This window comes from Helianthus annuus, chromosome 10, assembly GCF_002127325.2.
Source record: "Helianthus annuus cultivar XRQ/B chromosome 10, HanXRQr2.0-SUNRISE, whole genome shotgun sequence".
Lineage (NCBI taxonomy): Eukaryota > Viridiplantae > Streptophyta > Magnoliopsida > Asterales > Asteraceae > Helianthus > Helianthus annuus.
Window position 1 is genome coordinate 168,434,033 of NC_035442.2, and position 19,882 is coordinate 168,453,914.

General features: G+C 40.4%; 2 protein-coding genes across 2 annotated transcripts; one reads left to right on the forward strand and one right to left on the reverse strand.

Annotated features, from left to right (window-relative positions):
- The first annotated feature begins 1,124 nt into the window (after positions 1-1,124).
- LOC110886462 (PHD finger protein ALFIN-LIKE 5) lies at positions 1,125-6,844 on the forward strand. Its single transcript, XM_022134267.2, has 6 exons — positions 1,125-1,244; positions 1,352-1,451; positions 1,541-1,573; positions 4,558-4,786; positions 6,197-6,329; positions 6,403-6,844. Exons 2-6 carry the CDS (start codon positions 1,352-1,354, stop codon positions 6,646-6,648), a joined length of 741 nt encoding a protein of 246 aa, XP_021989959.1. The 5' UTR covers positions 1,125-1,244; the 3' UTR covers positions 6,649-6,844.
- Positions 6,845-9,520: 2,676 nt separating this feature from the next.
- Positions 9,521-11,353, reverse strand: LOC110883255 (pollen-specific leucine-rich repeat extensin-like protein 1). The gene has a single exon (XM_022131058.1). It carries the CDS (start codon positions 11,351-11,353, stop codon positions 9,521-9,523), a length of 1,833 nt encoding a protein of 610 aa, XP_021986750.1.
- Positions 11,354-19,882: the final 8,529 nt, after the last annotated feature.

Sequence of the window (19,882 nt, forward strand, 5' to 3'; positions counted from 1 at the left end):
CTTTCAAGTTTATCCATATTTGGCCCCTCATGTTTGATTAGTTTATTTAGTAGGCCACAACCCACTTAATTTCAATAACATTTCCTCTAATTAACTAGGTTAAACATTCCTAGTTAACTTAATGGGTTTCAGAAAGATTACTACTCGTTTTATTTTAAGTCCCGTCAACTCGGGCCTTTTATAAGCTTTATTTCTCAAAAGCATTCTTTTTCCCTTTTTATTAAATATTAGGTTTAGTTATATAAATCCTAATATTTTCCGAGTTAATTTTACCATTAACGATACTTTACCCGTCTTTTAGTATTAACGTGATTTAATTACCAAACCCATTCTTAAGATGTTACACTAAGCTTCAAATCCAGCTTATTCTGTTTTCTACTACTAATCTCATAAAATATATTTATTTTATCATTCAAATAAATTGACTTTGCAGATATCATTAGTATGTAATTTAATTGCTAAAAATCATGTATCTTGTTTTTTAAACAATCTTTTCACCCCCAAATATCACCAACCTACCATCAAACCTTCTGGTTTAATGGTAGGCTGATAGCCTCATGACTTTTTAAATGGGAAATCATGGGTTGAAGTCTCATCAAGGATAAATTGTGTCTTAGCTTAAATCATACATTTTCCAATTGTAAGTTCCTTCTTAGTGGGTGAGCCAAATCACCATGTTCTGTTTTTCGAATGAAAGATTGATGTATGTCCCAAGCCTCTTTGTATCTGGGTACTCGATGTTTTATTTTTGTTGTCATTTTCATTTAATTGACAAATTGGGTTAGAATTTTCTATTAACTTCTCCATTTTTTATCGTTTTCCTCATTTAATTAAAATATAGTTTTTTTATACCGTAGTGTTTATGATGTTATTTACTATATACTAGTGACAAAAAATGTCATAATACCTTTCATTTAAATTAGGAAAACGACAAAAAAAAGAAGAAGTTAACAAAAAAGAATTTAACTTAGTTTGTCAATTGAGTGAAAGTGACAAATGAAATCTTAAAGACCCAGAAACAAAAAAAAAAATATTTTTATATTGAAATGTGGCCTAAACTACTCGGATCACATTTTGATACTTTACCCGATTTTATTATTATATATGCGTAGTAAAAGTGACACATAATAACATGGGTTTTGTTTTCCTCCCGTATCGGACTCGTGACCTATAAATCAAATATAGTTAAACCCCTCGATTATCATTAGATTCAAATCCGCCCCTTCATCATCACCATCTCACTCGTACGTGTCCTTTTCTTCTCTCTTTCTTTCTCTGCTCTTCTTCTCACTCTCTCTTCTCCATATTTCAATTTTTCTTTTTTTTTTTCTCATTCAAACCATAAATTCAGATGGACGGTGGAGCCGCAAACTACAATCCTCGCACAGTCGAAGAAGTTTTTAGGGATTTCAAAGGTCGCCGTGCCGGTTTAATCAGAGCTCTCACCACCGGTAACCTTTCGTCTTTTGTTTCATTAATAATAATAATTAGGTTTTTGTAATTTTAATTTTATTATTGAATTTTGTAATTATGTTTGCAGATGTTGAAGACTTTTACCAGCAGTGTGATCCTGGTTAGTTAGGGTTCTTTCTATTGTTAGTGTTTGTGTCTACTTGAATTGAATTGGTTTATTTCTTATTTCTGCATGTCAGTTATGTTGCATTGAAATTTTGAAATTGTTAATTGTTTATATTTTTTTTATTGTTACTGTTGATATGAAGTTATGAATTGTTATGTTATATGTAGCTGGTTTGTGTTACTGTTTTATAATTGTGATTGTATGGATGGACTGATGCTGAATTTTTTTATTTCCCCAAATTTGTCTAAATGTTCTATTTTTCTGACAAATCTACTGTATTTAAAGTTTTTTCTATACTTATTAAGTTATTATATATATATTTTTTTTTAATTTCTCAAGCATAATCTAGTAGATGTGTAGTGCTCTTAAGTTTGTTTTAAGGTTAAATATTGCATAATCTACAGTAACTAGCAACTACACTCAAGTTATAGCACCTGCTTAGCACTGTTGTTAATAGCGAGCGTTTAGCGTGGCGATGCAGCAATAGGTTGCAATCTGATTTTGGCGCCTCCGTAGCGTGAAAATAGCAATAAAATATACCTATAAAATCGCGGGAGTTTTTTTTTTTTTTTTTTTTTGTAAAATAAATATACATATAAAAACGGCGTATTTTGATAAAATATACATATAAAAGATTTCCAAAATATTCATATAATGTATCGCTAAACATAACATAGCACCCACTATTTTATTGCTATCGCTACGTAGAGTATAGGTAGCTTGTCACCATCGTCTGCTATTCGCTATTAACAACTATGTTGCTTAGGAATCAATAGAGGGCATGTATTTTGAAATCGTATTTTACTTGTAGTATGTCGCCTTTTACGGAACATGGAAATAGATTGGATGTACAGTATCTCTTAAATCTCTACGTTTATGTTGTTCAGAGTACGCAATTGGAGTGTTTGTAAGTTTGATGGCTTCCATAGACGTTCCTTTTAAGGGAGACAGTTTTGCTAAATATGCTTGTAGTTTCCTTATGCTTATAAGATGTTTCATTAAGTTATGTTTTCTGAAGAAAAGAATATATCTGTTTTCCCCTCTAGTCAAGAAAAAGGAGATGCCTAAAATATAAAACCTAAACGAATATGTTAAAATTTTATCGAGTGTTATAATCATAGTTATTAAAGGCACTAGGCGCACCCAAGGCGCACAGGCCTCGCCTGGGGCCTAGGCGCAAAGTGCAAAAAAAGCGAGGGCCTGAGAAAAATAAAGCGCATAATGAAAAAAAAATTAAAAATATATTATGTATTAGAAAAAGAATACTATTCTTCAAATAAAATTAACAAAGTCTATTATGTAACACTTTATATCATCTAATTAGTACCAAAATATTAGTGTATTAGTGTTACAAAGTAGTTTTCCTTGAATAAAAGTAGAAATCTGGCTAGAATCTTGTTGGAATTTAGAGAATTTGGCCGGAAGCTCTCCGGAATCTAGGAATCTCGCCGGAATGTGCGCCTAAACCATCACCTGGAGAATTAAAGCGCAAGTTCCTCGACTGAAAGCGCAACTGCCTCGCCTCGCCTCAAAAATGGGCCTAGGCGCAAAGAGGCGATGGCTTTTAACAACTATGGTTATAATATTGATGACTTAATTACTACCAAAAAGTTTGATGTAATTATTGCTTTTATCTAATCTCGTAAAGTGATATTTCTCATCAGATTTTGCCCCTCTTGGTTTTTTGCTTTGATGCTTATTCTTGCAAGTTTTTCTCTAGTGATTAATTGCCATATGTGACTATGTGTTGGGGCATATGCTCTATATATATGTGGCATATGGTAAGCATTATAGGCTGACGTCATGCCCTCATGGTTTTTATTTAGTACGGTGACGTAAGTCACGTAACAGTTTCTTACTTTTTGTGACGTTTTATGATGCATTTAATTACATTAAACATATTATCATATGATCTGAGCTTTCCTTTACACAATTACATCCACTTTATTTACCTTACATCTTCTTCTAGAAGTCATGCTTGACTTCGAAGCTAATAGCCTTGTTTGGGAAGTTTATTACTATTGTATGTTCTTTTACACGTTAACCACCTATTTTCTTACTGTTATAGTGTATATAGAAATCCATGTGAACTGTTATGCACAAGGAAAGCCCACATGTTATAGTTTTTATCGTTGAGTTGTGAAGTAATGAGAATTGCAAGTGTTATAAGAACAACCAGGAATAATGATTGAACATTCACTGTTATATATATTAACTTAACATAGACTTCATGAACCACTTTTAGTGAGAAAGCTATTTTATTAATGACATATATTTCGTAATACGTTGACTCACAAGGGGCTGTTTGGCAACATCTGAATGGTTAAGTGCTGAACCAGTAAGAGGTCTAAGAGGTCTGAACCATTAAGAGCCTGTATATTGCTTACCGTTCAGAGGCAAATGTCTGACCAATTCAGATTAGAGAGGTCTTAACCATTCAGACTCTGTATAAATCTTAACAATTCAGAGGCAAATGTCTGAACCATTCAGACATCTGCTCGTGAAACAAACAGTCTGAACCATTAAGTGCTGAACCAGTAAGAGGTCTGAACCATTAAGAGCCTCATTAATAGGTAAACAAACAGCCCCTAATGCGTTAAAAATGCACTTCGGATGCTTTTTGAACTGTTTTCTTCTAAGCAATGTATATTGTATTCTTTATTTTACACGCCAGAGATAAAACATAACCTGAATCGACCTAATCATGACAACCATGCATAAGAGATATACATGCGCACATCATAAGCAACACTAATGCTTTTTACCATATAAAATATCAATCGGAAATACTTACAAAAAAGAAAAAAAAAAGAATTCTGGAAAAAAGTATTTTGGGTCAACGCAACCGAGCCGTTACCCAACCTGCCTATCTTGTCATGTGTATAAATATCAAATACGTGCTGTTTACTTTATGATACTTTAATGTTTATTTTACTACTAACGTGAAAGAGTGCGTCTGTGTGTGTTGGGGTGTACAGAAAAGGAGAATTTGTGTCTGTACGGATTTCCAAGTGAGCAATGGGAAGTGAATTTGCCTGCTGAAGAGGTGCCTCCGGAACTGCCAGAACCCGCGCTGGGAATAAATTTTGCGAGAGATGGAATGCAAGAGAAAGACTGGTTATCTTTAGTTGCTGTTCATAGTGATGCTTGGTTGCTTGCTGTTTCCTTCTATTTTGGTGCTCGATTCGGTTTTGACAAATCCGACAGGTAAATCACAAATCTTAACTCATACCAACGTCATTTTTAAAATTACGCTGAATTTTTGATCCTTTAATACTGTAATTTCTCTTTTTAACATCCCATTTTGGAATGTTATGAAAACTTACAGCAGAACCTGAGTATGTTTTCTGTAATGTTCAGTAACAGACATCTTTTCCAAATGATTCTGAGTTTAGTTAAATTATTTTTCCTTTTCCAAAATTTACTATAATATATATGTATATCTAGGGTTGTGAACGAACCGAACGAACACGACCAAGGCCTTGTTCGTGTTCGTTCATCAAAGAAATGAACATGTTCATGAACTATTTATGAACACTTATTGAACATAAACGAACACAAACAACTGTTCATGAACATAAATGAACACAAAAAGAACGTTGTATATTCGTTTTAAAATAAAATCTGCATTTTTTATCGGAAAGATTACAAAGAATCTACCAAAAATAAATAGGGGAATTGGCCTGTAATAATCCCACCTAGACCTTATTGGCCATTAATAATCCCACCTCAGAATATTCCCCCCACCAGTCCCACCTTTCACCTATTTTTCCTACAATGGTCCCCCGTTAAAAAAACTTAACGGAGTTAAGCTTTTTTCCAAATTACAAACAGATTTTTTAGGGCTTTTGATCAGAACGATGATACGAGTCCATTGATGTAAAACTTACTTCGAAATGGTGCTCCAAGTGACTTGATTTTGGTTAATCGGAAATTTAAACACCCGAATTGAAGCGCCGTTTTCATCGTTTGGAGCGCCGTTTCGAGGCAAGTTTTACATCAATAGACTCGTATCGTCGTTCTAATCAAAAGCCCTAAAAATCTGTTTGTAATTTGGAAAAAAGCTTAACTTCGTTAAGTTTTTTTAACGGGGGACCACTGTAGGAAAAATAGGTGAAAGGTGGGACTGGTGGGGGGAATATTCTGAGGTGGGATTATTAATGGCCAATAAGGTCTAGGTGGGATTATTACAGGCCAATTTCCCTAAATAAATAAGTGCTTAACACAAACTGAAATTGAAATGGTCTAATGAGGGATGTTGGCAGAGGCGTATAGCGTAACTATGGTTTCAAATTTTTAAAAACTAAAATCAATGAAATAAAAATATAACACATTACCGAACGTTCACGAACATAAACGAATGAACACAACCTTTGTTCATGTTCGTTTGTTGAACTTATCGAACAAAATTTCTTGTTTGTGTTTGTTCATTTATTAAATGAACTTCCCACCGAACGGTTTACGAATTGTTCGCTGAACGTTCGGTTCATTTACAGCCCTATGTATATTAAGAGAGAGAGAGAGAGAGTCGTATTAACCAATTCTAATATGAGCTGTGCAAACAAAACTTTACATGTTATGTTCCATTTTGACTGCCTTTTTCATTCCATATCACAGGAAACGACTTTTCAATATGATAAACGATCTCCCAACAATATTCGAAGTTGTAAACGGTACTGCAAAGAACAACCCAAAGGAGAAATCGTCAGTTTCGAATCACAGCAGCACCAAATCCAAAGCAAACGCAAAGGTACTATAACTATAAACCAGTCAATATACCCACAATTTTGTCCTTATTACTAAATGTTCCTTGTTTCGTGTAGCCACCGCCAGCAGAAGAAGAAGGCTTAGATGATGAGGATGAAGATGAAGAAGACGAGGATGACGAACATGGTGAAACTTTATGTGGGTCATGTGGGGAGAATTATGCATCGGATGAATTCTGGATATGTTGTGATATATGTGAGAAATGGTTCCATGGCAAATGCGTAAAAATCACACCAGCAAGAGCCGAGCATATCAAGCAATACAAGTGTCCGTCCTGCAGCAACAAGAGAGCTCGACCTTGATAACTACCGTGTTGATATAAATACCGTGTTGTTAACTGTTAACTTGCTTGTGAAAAGTGATGTTGGTTGCTTAAGCCTGAGTATGCGTGAATTTGATCTCGGTTGGTGTATAATTAGTCAGCAGATCATGTTTGTTTGATTCAACTAAAGAATTTCGTATTATACTACATTCATGTTACTTTGTTAACTAGCAAAATCAGTTGCATTATTAATTTCATATTGACAGGTGCCACACAGAGGTGAAGTAAACGTCTCAAGCCAGACTAAGCTCTTTTAGCACTTGATCGACTCATTGAAATTGATGCGGATCGAGTTTGGCTTATGAGTAATTTTACTAAGTTCATTATTACAAGTTTGGTTTTTTCTTTCCTGATATCGAGTCTATGGTCACCATTGTTCGTTCACGAGTAATGCATGTGACCACTGTAGATGTTTGGATGCATTATGTGTGTGTTTCGTCGCTGTGTGGTGGTTAAGACAACTGTAGTGGTTGGAGGCAAGGGCAACAGAGCCGGGTTAATCGGAGAAGAACGATGTGCTAGAGCTCTGTGTGTGTGTGGGGGGGGGGGGGGAGACCGTTGTCGGATCTGTTTGAGATAATAGGGAACGAGAGGCTAAGGTTGTTTATATTTTCTTAAATTATGTTTTTTTTAATTCTAATAAGATAAAATGGTCATAAAAGTGTCATATATACGTAATAGGCTTGTTTAGAGTCTGATTAAGTTTGGTGTATGAAACTCGGGCTTAAGGTCGCCTTAAGCTTGTTTAAACCCGTTCCATATTATGTTGTTAACAAACAAATCTCGAATAACTTCTGAATTGCTCGACTCATTGTAAAACACTTCCACGAAACGGAGTCTATTTTACATGGTTGCACTTCTTCATCGCGCTTTTTCCTAAAGTGGCGGACCTATTGGGCTTCAATGACTTTCGGCCCTGGTGGGTTCTCTGAGCAATGTTATTTGCAAAGTTTTGGCGACTAGACTAAAGATAGTGCTAAGTTCGGTAATTTCCGACTTCCCATCGCTTTTGTACGGGATAGAAATATCATTGATGGGTCGCTCATAATGAATGAGATCATTTCGTGGGTAAAAAAAGGAAGAATAAACTACTGATGTTTAAAATAGATTTCGAAAAGGCTTACGATCACATAAGCTGGGGTTTTCTTGACTCGATTCTTTAGCAAATGGGATTTTCGCTTAAATGGCACAATTGGGTTCATGCCATCCTTGCCTCAGCAAGGTCGTCCGTTTTAATTAACGGGTCGCCATCCGTTGAATTTCAATTTCAAAGGGGCATGCGTCAAGGTGACCCGTTATCCCCTTTCTTGTTTATTATAGGCATGGAAGCTTTCTCGTGCATGATGTCGAAGGCGGTTGAAGTGGATCTCTTTCATGGTTTTAAACCTCCGAACGAAGGACCCGTTATTTCCCACTTATTGTTTGCCGATGATGCAATCATCGTCGGTGAATGGTCAAGGGGAAATGTCACCAACATGGCTCGACCCGTGGATAACTCAGGAGCCGTTAAAAGAGCTTTTTCCAAGTATTTTCAAACATGAAAAAAAAATAAAAGTGTGTTGGTGGTAAATTGCGTCAATAGTGTCGAGAATGATTTAAATTGGATTTGGAGGTGGAAAAAGTCCAACTTATCTACCGAGGAAAAATCTTCGTCATGCGAACCTATCGAACACTTCGGATCGATAGGTTTGGACCAGAAGCAAGGATGGACATTTTTCAGTTGGGTCGATGAAGAAAGTTTGGACCAATAAACAATAGGTATTGGATCCAAAAAAAAGTTAACCTTTTGGCGTGGAAGGCGGAGATGAATCCATTGCCAACTCGATGGGCATTGTCTAGAAGAAATATTAATGTGGAGCGTCTTTATGTAAATGGTGTGGTGAGTACGAGGAAACCAGCGACCACTTATTTTCAGCTTGTTACGTCTCTTCCATTGTCTTGCAGGCGATTAGCTCCTGGTGTGATGTTCCTCCTATATTCGCCTTTTCGATTCGAGACATCCTTTATTATCACAAAAGTTTACAGACAGACCGAACCAAAAGAAGAGTTGTGGAAAGCTAGAAACGAGCTCATTTTTTCTAACAAGGAAACTAACATTGCCAAGATCATTGAAGACACGAAATCGCTCGGCTACTTATAGATAAAGAATAGATCCTCGTATAAGAATTTGACGTGGAGAGATTGGTGTAATTTCATTTTGTAGCGTTGTTTCCTTTGTGTTTGTTTGTTCGTGTCTAGCGTCTTGCTAGTCGCTATTGTTAAATGACATAGCCGTTCAAAAAAAAAATTATACAAGGTCCATTATCCCCTTTTGTTAGATTTTGATCCCACAAATCAGCATCTTATTATCGCTTTCCAGTTACCGCTACTAGGAGAAATGATAAAACAACAACCCCACGTTAAGTTGGTATGATGAAATGATGGTAAGTGTACCTAAATATTGAAATGATGAAACAATTCTTTTTCTTCTTGTTAAAATGCAAAATAAAGCAACTTGTGATTTACCTAATCCATTGATACTTTAATAACTCTTCTTATTAAGATGTACAAATAACACAACCCGTGTTTTACAAATAATTTATTTATACTATAAAAATTACTAAAATACAACTAACAAGTGACTCGTAACTTCCTTTCAATCCCCTTTCAAGCTTAAAGACAGCCTAAAAACAACCCCAAATTTTGAAAAAGAAAAAAGAAAAAAAAACAGAAATCACATGCTCTCACCACCCAAATCCAATACCCAACAAAATCTTAACTGTCATCTCAATACCCACGCTACCAACATTTAAAAAATAATAGTAATAAAACAATCCAAATACAAAAACAAAAATAAACATATAAAGATATATTTATAACCGATAACTCCGACTTGGGCCTGGGCCAGGCCCAAGATTAGACATTCTGTTCCCCTGATTTTGGTTAAATGAATTGATTTTCTCAAGCTTCAACCCGGCCCGAAACCTTTCAATAAACTTATCAGCTTTTGTGTTCACATCCGGGCTGGGGCAGAACACCGGCGACGCTACGGCGGAAGACGGCGACTGTGCTTCATCTCCGTCGGGTGACAAGCTGCCGGAGCTCAATGTGCTCTGAACCCTAACATAATCACCTTCCACTGCAAACTTCCAATCCGGCATTTTAAACGGTGGCATCGGCGGCGGCGGCGGAATCCCTCTCATCGGAGATTCTCCGCCGCTAGAGTTGTCATCAATGCTGTTAAAATACTTCATCTTTACCGGCGCTCGAGGCTTCTCCGTTACAAAAGGTGCCACTCTGGTGATGGTGGTGGGTTTTGGTACACGCGCCGCCGCAGGTTTTGGTGCACGCGCCGCCATCTTAGACGGCGGAGGCGGCGGAGGAGCAGGGGGTGTTGATGATGAAGTTTTTTTCCGCCTATCTTTTTTGGATGTGAATAAGTTGTTGAGGATTGATGGTGGTGGTGGCGGCGGCGGCGGGGGCGGTGGAGACGGCGGTGGCAGCTGAAATTTTACTGGTGGTTGTGGGTGGTGTAAAAGAATGTCTAAATTGTCCACACTTCTTTGCCTTTGTCTCTTTTTCTTCTTTTTTTGATAAAGACTTGTGAAAAACTCTTTAGTTGCATTAGCTCCGGTTCTTTTCCGTTCTTTGCCGGTTTTTCTGTCGGAATCTTGAAATTCCGGCGAGATCGGCGGCGGAGACAATGGTTCCGGTACAAGATCGTTACTTTCCGACACCATTTTTCTGGGTTCTGAGCTTCTTGCCCTTCTCCGTTCTCTGCGTTCTCTTTTTCCCTTTTTTCTGATCTCAATTTCCGCTTTTACATCAGAATCTTGATTTTCCGGCGACTCATTTTCCTTTTCCGGCAACAAAACTTTATCAAACTCCATGCTTTCACCTTTATCTCCGTCATCAACACCAACACTATGATAAGTTCTAATCACATCCGACGGCTGTTGCGGCGGAGACGGCGGCTGTGGCAGCGGAGGAGAGTGAGAATAAGATTCATTTTCAACAACCGGCGGCTGTGACGGCGGAGCAATTGAATCTTCTTTAACAAGATCCACCACCCCATCAAAATCTTTAACACCCATATCATATTCTCGTCTAAAATAATACCGATCATAGTTCACAACCCCCCTATGATTATGATTATTCAAATGGGTATCATCGGAAAACCGCCAAGGAGATTCACCACGGTGGTTCCACGGCGGAGACAGCTCCCGGAGATCAGGGTAAGAGCTAGTACTCCGGTGTCTTCTCAACCCACTAATCGGTTGTTCAGGAAAATCATACCAATGATTTGGTGTTGACACCATCGGGCTTGAAACCGGGGCTCCGGATGACAAATCGGATCTACTCCGGTTAAACCCATTTTCAAATCTAGAATTATTAGTATTGTTATTAGTATTAATGTTTCTACTAAGGAAGCCGAAAGCTAAAGCGAATAAAACTAATACAAGATTAATAGAGTCCCAACTTTTTTTAACCAAATTTGGTTTTAAAAAGTGAGATGTGAAAGAAATGAGTGATGGGATGATGAAAAAAATGGATAAAATGGCGAATAAGAGTAGGAGGATGATGAGGACGCCGGAGTTGAAGATGAGGGAGGAGGCACGGCGGCGGTAGAGGTCCACACGGCGGACGTTGGTGGTGCTTTGTATCCAAAATGGGGATCTTGGTGTTTGTTCACCGTCGGTATCCATATGTTCCGTTGAGGTTGTTTTTTAGGTAAGAGAAAAGAGGGTTTTGAGGAAGCTTTTGGGTTGTTTGCTTTGCTTTAAGCTTTTGATAAAAGTTTGATGGTTTATGTAATGTTTCTACTCAACTTGTCGCCAATGTGGCTTATGGTGATAATTATAATAATTTTATATTTTTAAGATATTTTATTTTTCTATAATGTTTGTTTATTGAATGAATATTTCATAGAGAAAGTCTAATGTTGTTAGTGTGTGTTTATCTTGTTTCACATTGGTTAGTATGACACTTCCTGTGCAAGTTTTATCAATAAAGATTGTAATATATATTTTTCTTGGTCATCTTTTTTCACCTGAAAAAATAATTCAATCAACAAAAGTATTGATTGCTGTATATTTAATTATTTATTAGAAAAATACATTTTTAATTATTTTTATAAGTTCGGTGAGTAAACGGATGACAATTATTACAGTTGTGCATATGAAATTAGGTATAATATTAATAATAATAATAATAATAGTAATAATAATAATAATAATAAGAGTATATAAGTTATAAGTATAAATTGTATAATTCTAACATTTTAAAAGGCAGAAAATGCTACCGTGCACCCATCTTGTATTCTTGTGTGTATTTTGTTAGGTTGAGTGTCGGATCTCGAGAAAAAATAATACCAATATCACGTTTAATCGCTTATCCAAAAATAGCAACGGAAACTACAAAAAGGAGGGAAAGGTTTTAATTTTAATCTTTCTAAAAGCTAACCTTATCATTTGAATCGACACTGGTCGAAATCAAACTTTTGGATCAATGATCGATGATTCAAACGTAACTCATTTTGTTGTCCAAATTAACAAATATAGATCTCAACCGTAGACAAAGATGTTGTACCATGCACAAAATATAGCATGTCATATCTATGTCCTGTAAAATGGTACAATGGTTTGAATCCATACTTGTTACACAATATTTTCTTTAATTGTCTCATGTTAAGTCAAACGACAATTGTAACTACCATAACATAACGGCATAACGCTCTCCTAACAGATAAAATATGTACGTTACTCGTGTATACTTATCTCACACTGGAGTTGGGTGATGAAACATGTGTTTACAGAAGCCATAATCTAAAAACTAATTTACATGATTTAAGTAATGTATAATAAAAGCCAGTTGTTAAATAAATATATAATACAATCTAAGTATTTTTCAAAGTTTGGTGAGAAACGGTCGACAATTACTACAGTAGGCAATATCAAATATCAAAATTGGACGTTATTTATGAAATTAGGTATACAAATAATAATAATAATAATAATAATAATAATAATAATAATAATAATAATAATAATAATCTATATCTATACTATATAATAAAAGAAACCTGTTTTGAAACACTTGTCATTCTCTCATTTAATTGATTAAAATTATTAATAATACTAATAATAATAACAATAATATTTAATCTAAATTTATAAAATTTAAGATAAAAACCTAAATTTGTAGGCATCAATTTTTGTGTTGTATATCTGTATCGAATTTTGTTAAAAAAAAAATTTAGAAACGTGAAGGGGTATGGTCCCAAAAAGTCGCGCAAACCTCATAACAGGTTGCACGTGAGACCATACTCCTTAGCATAACAACTTGATAATAACAGCCTCGCGCAGCTTACGTCACATTATGACTTAGCCCCGCGCGAGAAAGAGCACATAATGAACTCAGATAGCAACACTTAGTATAAAAACAATGGTATAAGTGAACACACTAACCCCGCGCGGGTTAGTTGCCACCAAACAAAATCCTCTCCATAGGAAGACGCGCTGTTACCTACAGAGGTACACAGGGTACAAGTGGCAGTAAAAAGAGCCAATGAGCGTCCAGCAGGCTCTGTTCAATCGTGCGCCACGATCTTCTGACGATAAGTACACAAGGACGCCTACATGGCACCAATCAAGAGACGGGGACAACTGTCCCACGATCTCCACTTGTCTGCTGATGACAGAAGGGACAACAAGGCCGACAACAATGACACGTGGCTCCAATCAAGGTGCGCCAGCACCGACGAGCATCTAGAAGCCACTAAGCAGTCGAGGCCAGCGAGGCAAAGAGCATATTCGTTGTTGTCCGTTTCTGGCCCAAGGCCCATCAGCCCACAACCTCTTTACACCTCTCCGGCTATAAATAGAGACCTTACTTCACAGGTTAAGCATTCTATTCTCTCGGCTCTCACTCTTTACTACTTAATTACTCTCAAAGCAATCGCTTATTCTCACGCCGGAGCCCGGTTAAGAGGGAAACCCCCACATTCCCCTCTTAACGAGTAACGGTGTTCTGTTTTGCAGGTTGAGTAACCAGTCGGAGCTCAAATACCTAAAAGAAGATTAACCTCTATGAAAGGAACATAAACTCATCTAATTAATACCTTAATTAGAACCCGTGTTTCTTCATTGGCGCCCACCGATTTTTTCTATAACCACCCTCATCTTCTTTATTTGAGCCTTTGACATCTTTTCATCCTTCGACTATGACCGGTCAAGGAATCTTTCCAGAGTTCGGCTTCGGAGCCAACTCCAACACGGCCTTGGGTGAAGGAGTCCAAAACCTCCAAGCCCAAATCGAAGAGATAGGTGAAGTTGAGATCACCAACACGGGGGGTCAGCGCGGGAGCGTTACCCGTATCACACAAATGGCTACCCCAGGTAACAACGGCGAAGGACCGTCCAACCCGGTGCCACCTCAAAATGTATCTGCATTACTTGGCTTACCAGAGGGCGAAACCCCAGCCTCGTGGTATGCCAAGAACATCGCCACTATCAATGCAGCATACCAATCGCTCATCGCGCAGCAAGCAGTGTTGACGGCAGAACCGTCCTTGGTCACTCCTCCTAGTCAGGGGGTGCGCCAAATGCCACCACCAGCCAATCTTCAAGGCAGAACCAACAGGCCTCCCCCTACAAGACGTGTAAGCGTACAAGACACGCGCGATACAAGAGGGGAAACGGATAGTCACTATGAATATCCGTCGAACCTTCAACGAGGCCCTGTTCACAGCCGGCTCACGCCGCGCAACATGAACAATGAATGGGAAGAAACCGGCCCATATGATCCTACATGGGAAGGTGATGAAGAGTCGTCAGTCTTCAATCGTTTACCAAAAAACCACGAGTACTATAAGCCAAGACAACACATTGGCTATACAGAAGAGGCTGAAAGAGATTTCCGCCTGGCTTACAGGCCAGCGGAAGCTGCGGAACACTCCAAGTTTATCCCGAAAATCGCACTCGCACCACTCTCACGAGAGAAGCTACCCCCAACCGTTGGGAAATTCAATGGGTTGACTGACCCAGACGACCACGTCAGAACATTCACGAGTGTGGGCTGCATGGGAGGTTGGAACATGCCCATGTGGTGCCACCTGTTCATTCAAACGCTGACCGGAGCGGCTCGCGCCTGGTTTGACAGCCTTCCGCCCGGAAAAATTAAGTCATGGACAGACTTCAAGACACAATTCTTAAGCTATTTTAGCCAACAACGTCGCTATCAGCGTGATACGGCGGAAGTAGAAGACATATGGCGAAGGGATGGTGAAGGTCTGGAGGACTTCATCACGCGTTTCAACAAAGAATGTTTAGAGATTGGCGGCGTCAGTGAGCAACTCATGCGCTGCCACTTCAAGAAGGCTATACGCTGTGATAGCCTCATTAGAACCATCACAGGCAAAGATGGGATGCCAAAAGAGTGGGATAAACTGATGGAAGCAGCAAAGATCGTCGCGCAAACCGAGGAGTCCCTTGCTGGTGGAAAGGGTTATTACTCCGAAGATCGATTTTTAAGAGCAAACGAGAGGCCGCGCGACAACAACAACAACAAGCGCAACAAGTACAAGAGTCATGACTGGAAGTCTGAGAGACCCAGAGGCCGCGACGACAGGCCACGTTACAGAGAAGATGCGCGAGATACGATTGACCGAATCGGTTACAAGAAAGCAGTCAGAGACGACAACCGCGACAAACACTGGACTCCGCTCACAAAAACTCCAAAAGAGGTGTTGATGACGGAGAATGTCGATTTCAAGGCGCCGAGGCCGATGACAAACAAGAAAGGGCAAGACCCTAACTTATACTGCGATTTTCACAAAGATTCGGGGCATTTGACCGATGATTGCTACAGTTTGCGCCAGGAAATCGAAAGAGCGCTCAAAAGCGGCAAGCTAAGCCATTTAGTGAAGAATGTACGCAAGGACACCCGTCAACTCCAGCGTCATGATGAAGGCAGCCACAAAAAGGTGAGACGGCTAGAGACTCACATGGTCAACGGACCAAGATACACCGCGAGAGAAAAGGGCAAACGGCCCTACGAGCCTTCTTGGCAAGAACAGCAAGTCATATTCCCAGTAGTGCGCGGCGGTCCTCGCGCTACACGACCAGTCGTCATTACTGGTATAATTGGTCACTATGAAACAGAGTACATCTTCATCGACCCAGGAAGCACAGCCGACATCATCTACGAACAATGTTTCAATCAATTCGATGAAGAAGACAAAGCGAGACTCGAGCCAGTCGATTATCCTTTGTCCGGCTTTTGCAACGAAATGGTCTTCCCTCTCGGCCAAATCAGTTTCCCTGTCACACTATGTGACGGGAAACATTCAAGAACAACAAATGTGAACTTTATGGTAATGCCAGTGAAATCAAGGCATGATGTGCTTCTTGGAAGGGAAACACAAGGCGAACTAAACATGGTGACTTCAACACCTCATTCTGCCATAGGTTTTCCTACCAAGACAGGCGTCGCAATCATATACGCCAAGAAAGAAGTGATGTCAACTGAAGAGCTGCGCCCAACAAAAGCGGCGAAGGTCTCTACGACCGAGCCAGAAAAATGGGTCCTAAACCGCAAATACCCAGAGCAGACAGTGACAATTGGCCACGCCATTTCGTCAGACATCAGAAAACATTTAAAGCAACTGCTGTTCCGCAACATGGATATTTTTGCTTGGACCCCGTCAGATATGACCGGCGTCCCGCGCAACATAACCGAACATTGCTTAAACACGTACCCTTCTGTAGAACCAAAAGCCCAGCGAAGGCGCAGCCTAGGCGCGGATAAGACAAAAGCGATGAATGAGCAAGTATGTGAGCTGCTCAAGGCTGGAATCCTGAGAGAGGTAAGATACCAAAGCTGGGTCGCGAACCCTGTGATGGTAGAAAAATCAAATGGCGGATGGCGCATGTGCGTTGATTACACTGATCTCAACAAGGCGTGCCCAAAGGATTGCTATTCCTTGCCTGAGATCGATAAAAAAATTGATTCTCTCGCGCCATACCGATGGAAGTGCTTTCTGGATTGCTATAAAGGATACCATCAAGTGCAGATGAAGCTAGAAGATGAAGACAAGACAGCCTTCAGGACTGATCTTGGAATATTCTGCTACACCAAAATGCCTTTTGGTTTAAAGAATGCAGGCGCGACCTATCAACGCTTGATGGACAAAACCTTCGCAGGTGACATCGGAAAGCACATTGAGGTTTACATCGATGATCTAGTGGTGAAAAGTCCCGAAGAGGACCAAATGTTAAAAGACATCGAAAAAACGTTCAACTCATTGCGCAGCGTAAATATGAAACTAAACCCAGCCAAGTGTTCCTTTGGCATGGAAGAAGGGAAGTTTCTGGGCTTCATTGTCACAAACGGCGGTTTCAAGGTGAACCCAGAGAAGGTACAAGCTATAGAACGAATGCCCTCGCCAAGGAACATCAAGGAAATGCAACGACTAGCCGGCCGGCTGGCCGCGCTAAATCGATTTCTTTCCAATCACGCCGCAAAGTCGTATCCCTTCATTAGCACGTTGCGCAACTGTGTGAAGAAGCAAGAGTTCAAATGGACCCCGGAAGCCGAAACAGCTTTTCAACAAATGAAAGCGTGTCTGATCGAACTCCCTACGCTGACGGCACCGTTTGAAAAAGAGCCCCTTGTGCTGTACTTGTCCTCCTCGGATAAGGCAGTAGGGTCAGTATTGTTGGTAGACAGGAACGGCGTGCAAACCCCGATCTATTACGTCAGCAGGATACTCACAGACCCAGAAACAAGATATTCCACAATGGAAAAGCTGGTTCTTGCGCTACTACACGCCTCCCGAAGATTGCGCCGATACTTCACAGGCCATGTGATAACTGTGCTTACCAATTTCCACATTGGCACTATACTTCAGAAGCCTGAGACATCAGGCAGATTGGCAAAATGGGCCATTGAACTGGGCGGCCATAACATCTTGTATAGGCCGCGCCCAGCCATTAAGGGGCAGGTCCTCGCCGACTTCATCACAGAAGTGCCGGCTGATAAAATCAAGGAGTGTGAGATGGTAGAGACGCCCAAGGAAAACACAGCAGAGGAGATTTGGATGCTTTACACTGACGGGGCATCAAATGAAGATGGCGCGGGAGCAGGTTTACGTCTAGTGAGCCCAGAAAAGCACGAGTTTACTTACGCCATTAAGCTCGACTTCAAGAACACCAACAATGAAGCCGAGTATGAGGCTTTTCTGGCAGGCTTACGCCTCGCCATCAAGATGGGAGCAAAAAACTTGCGCGCACATGTGGATTCACTCCTGATAGCCAGTCAAGTAAATGGCATATACGACGCGAAGGGTGAAGTCATGGCTTTATATCTGGAACAAGCGAAAGAATTGCTCCAACAATTCAAAACCCACGAAGTCATACATATCAATCGCTCAGAAAACAAGCCCGCAGATGCCCTGAGCAAGCTCGCCTCGACCTCCTTTCAACATCTAGCCAAGGATGTAAGGATAGAGGTACTCAAAAACCCATCGGTTTTACTACGCCAAGTTAACGTAATCGAAACAGGGCAGACATCATGGATGACCCCTATCATCCAATACTTGGGAGAGGGGGTGCTTCCTGAGAACAAAGCGGAAGCAAGAAAGATCCAAAACAAAGCCCTACAGTACGAAATGAACAACGGTATCTTGTACCGAAAATCCTTCTTGGGACCACTACTGCGCTGTGTGGACCCCCAGGACGCGAATTATTTGATAAGGGAAATCCACGAAGGGATTTGCGGCATCCACTCCGGACCAAGGATGGTCGTCGCGAAGATCATGAGCGCCGGTTACTACTGGCCGGGTATGCATGTTGACGCAATGAAGGAGATCCGCAAGTGTGACTCTTGCCAGAGGCACGCTCCAAAAACGTTGCGGCCTAAAAATGATCTTATCCCCGTGTCCACCGCATGGCCCTTTCAGCAATGGGGAATTGACATGGTAGGACCCTTCCCGGATGCCCCCGGCGCCGTAAAGTTCATCATAGTAGCTGTCGACTACTTCACGAAGTGGGTAGAAGCCAAAGCCCTTGCATCCACCACAGCCATGATTGTGCGCAAGTTCATATGGGAGCACATCATATGCAGATTCGGCCTCCCGCTCAAGATCGTGACAGACAACGGCACCAACTTCGCGTCAGACGATCTTAAGAACTGGATGAAGGAGATGAACATTGAACACACTTTCACCTCCGTTGCGCACCCACAAGGCAACGGACAAGTGGAAAGTGTGAACAAATGCATCGTCGAAGGGATAAAGGCCAGATTAGGAACAAGGCGGCGCGGATGGGTCGATGAGCTCCCAAGCATTTTATGGGCTCATCGGACCATGCCAAAGACAAGTACCGGCGAAACCCCTTTCAGCCTAGTCTATGGCTCAGAGGCGGTAATCCCGGCAGAGATTGGCTTGCCCTCGCCGCGAATGACCACGGGCAACACGGTTGACAATGAAGCAGAAAGGCGTCTAGACTTAGACTTGTTAGAAGAACGGCGTGAAATCGCAAGAATCAGAGAGGCCAAATACAAAACCCAGCTGGAAAGGTACTACAACACAAGGGTTCGCATTTGTACCTTCAATCCAGGGGAGTACGTCTTTCGCGACAACGAAGCGTCAAATGCGGAACGCCCAGGGAAATTGGCACCTAAATGGGAAGGCCCATATCTGATTCATGAGGTCCTAGGCAAAGGGGCCTACAAATTGCGCACCTTAGATGGCCACATCTTACCAAGAACTTGGAATGCGCAACAATTGCGCAAATGCTATATGTAACCTTTTTGGCCTCGCGCCATTTTTCAATTTCGCCACGCCGGCTACGAGCCATTGGCATATATGTATGAAGGCCTAAGAGCCAACTTCTGATTTGAATGAAAACATATGACATGTTCTATTACATTGTTTTTTCGTTACAAATGCATGTTAAACTTCTGATTAGCGCGAAAACACTCCAGCATTTTGAGATGGTTCAAAACCACCTCCAAGGTCCTCCGCAAACAAAGCGCGAGACCGGGTGGCCACCTTATGCTTAGAAAACGCTTCCATTTATTCGAGCTAATTTAACCTAAGTTTTTACAGCAATGCAATAATTGCAACAGAAAAAACGAAGACATTTCATTGTCATTAAAACTGCGCAAAAGCGCATCACTTACAATCAAGTCAGAAACAAAGGCACAAACGCCTATCAACAAACTAACAACCTACT

What these genes read in the sequence shown, in the direction of transcription:
- LOC110886462 (XM_022134267.2), top strand. Translation starts at nt 1,352, where the DNA reads ATGGACGGTGGAGCCGCAAACTACAATCCTCGCACAGTCGAAGAAGTT. An exon ending in AATCAGAGCTCTCACCACCG is followed by an intron (nt 1,452 to 1,540) that starts GTAACCTTTCGT and finishes TTATGTTTGCAG; the next exon opens with ATGTTGAAGACTTTTACCAG. An exon ending in TTACCAGCAGTGTGATCCTG is followed by an intron (nt 1,574 to 4,557) that starts GTTAGTTAGGGT and finishes TGGGGTGTACAG; the next exon opens with AAAAGGAGAATTTGTGTCTG.
- LOC110883255 (XM_022131058.1), bottom strand. Translation starts at nt 11,353, where the DNA reads ATGGATACCGACGGTGAACAAACACCAAGATCCCCATTTTGGATACAA.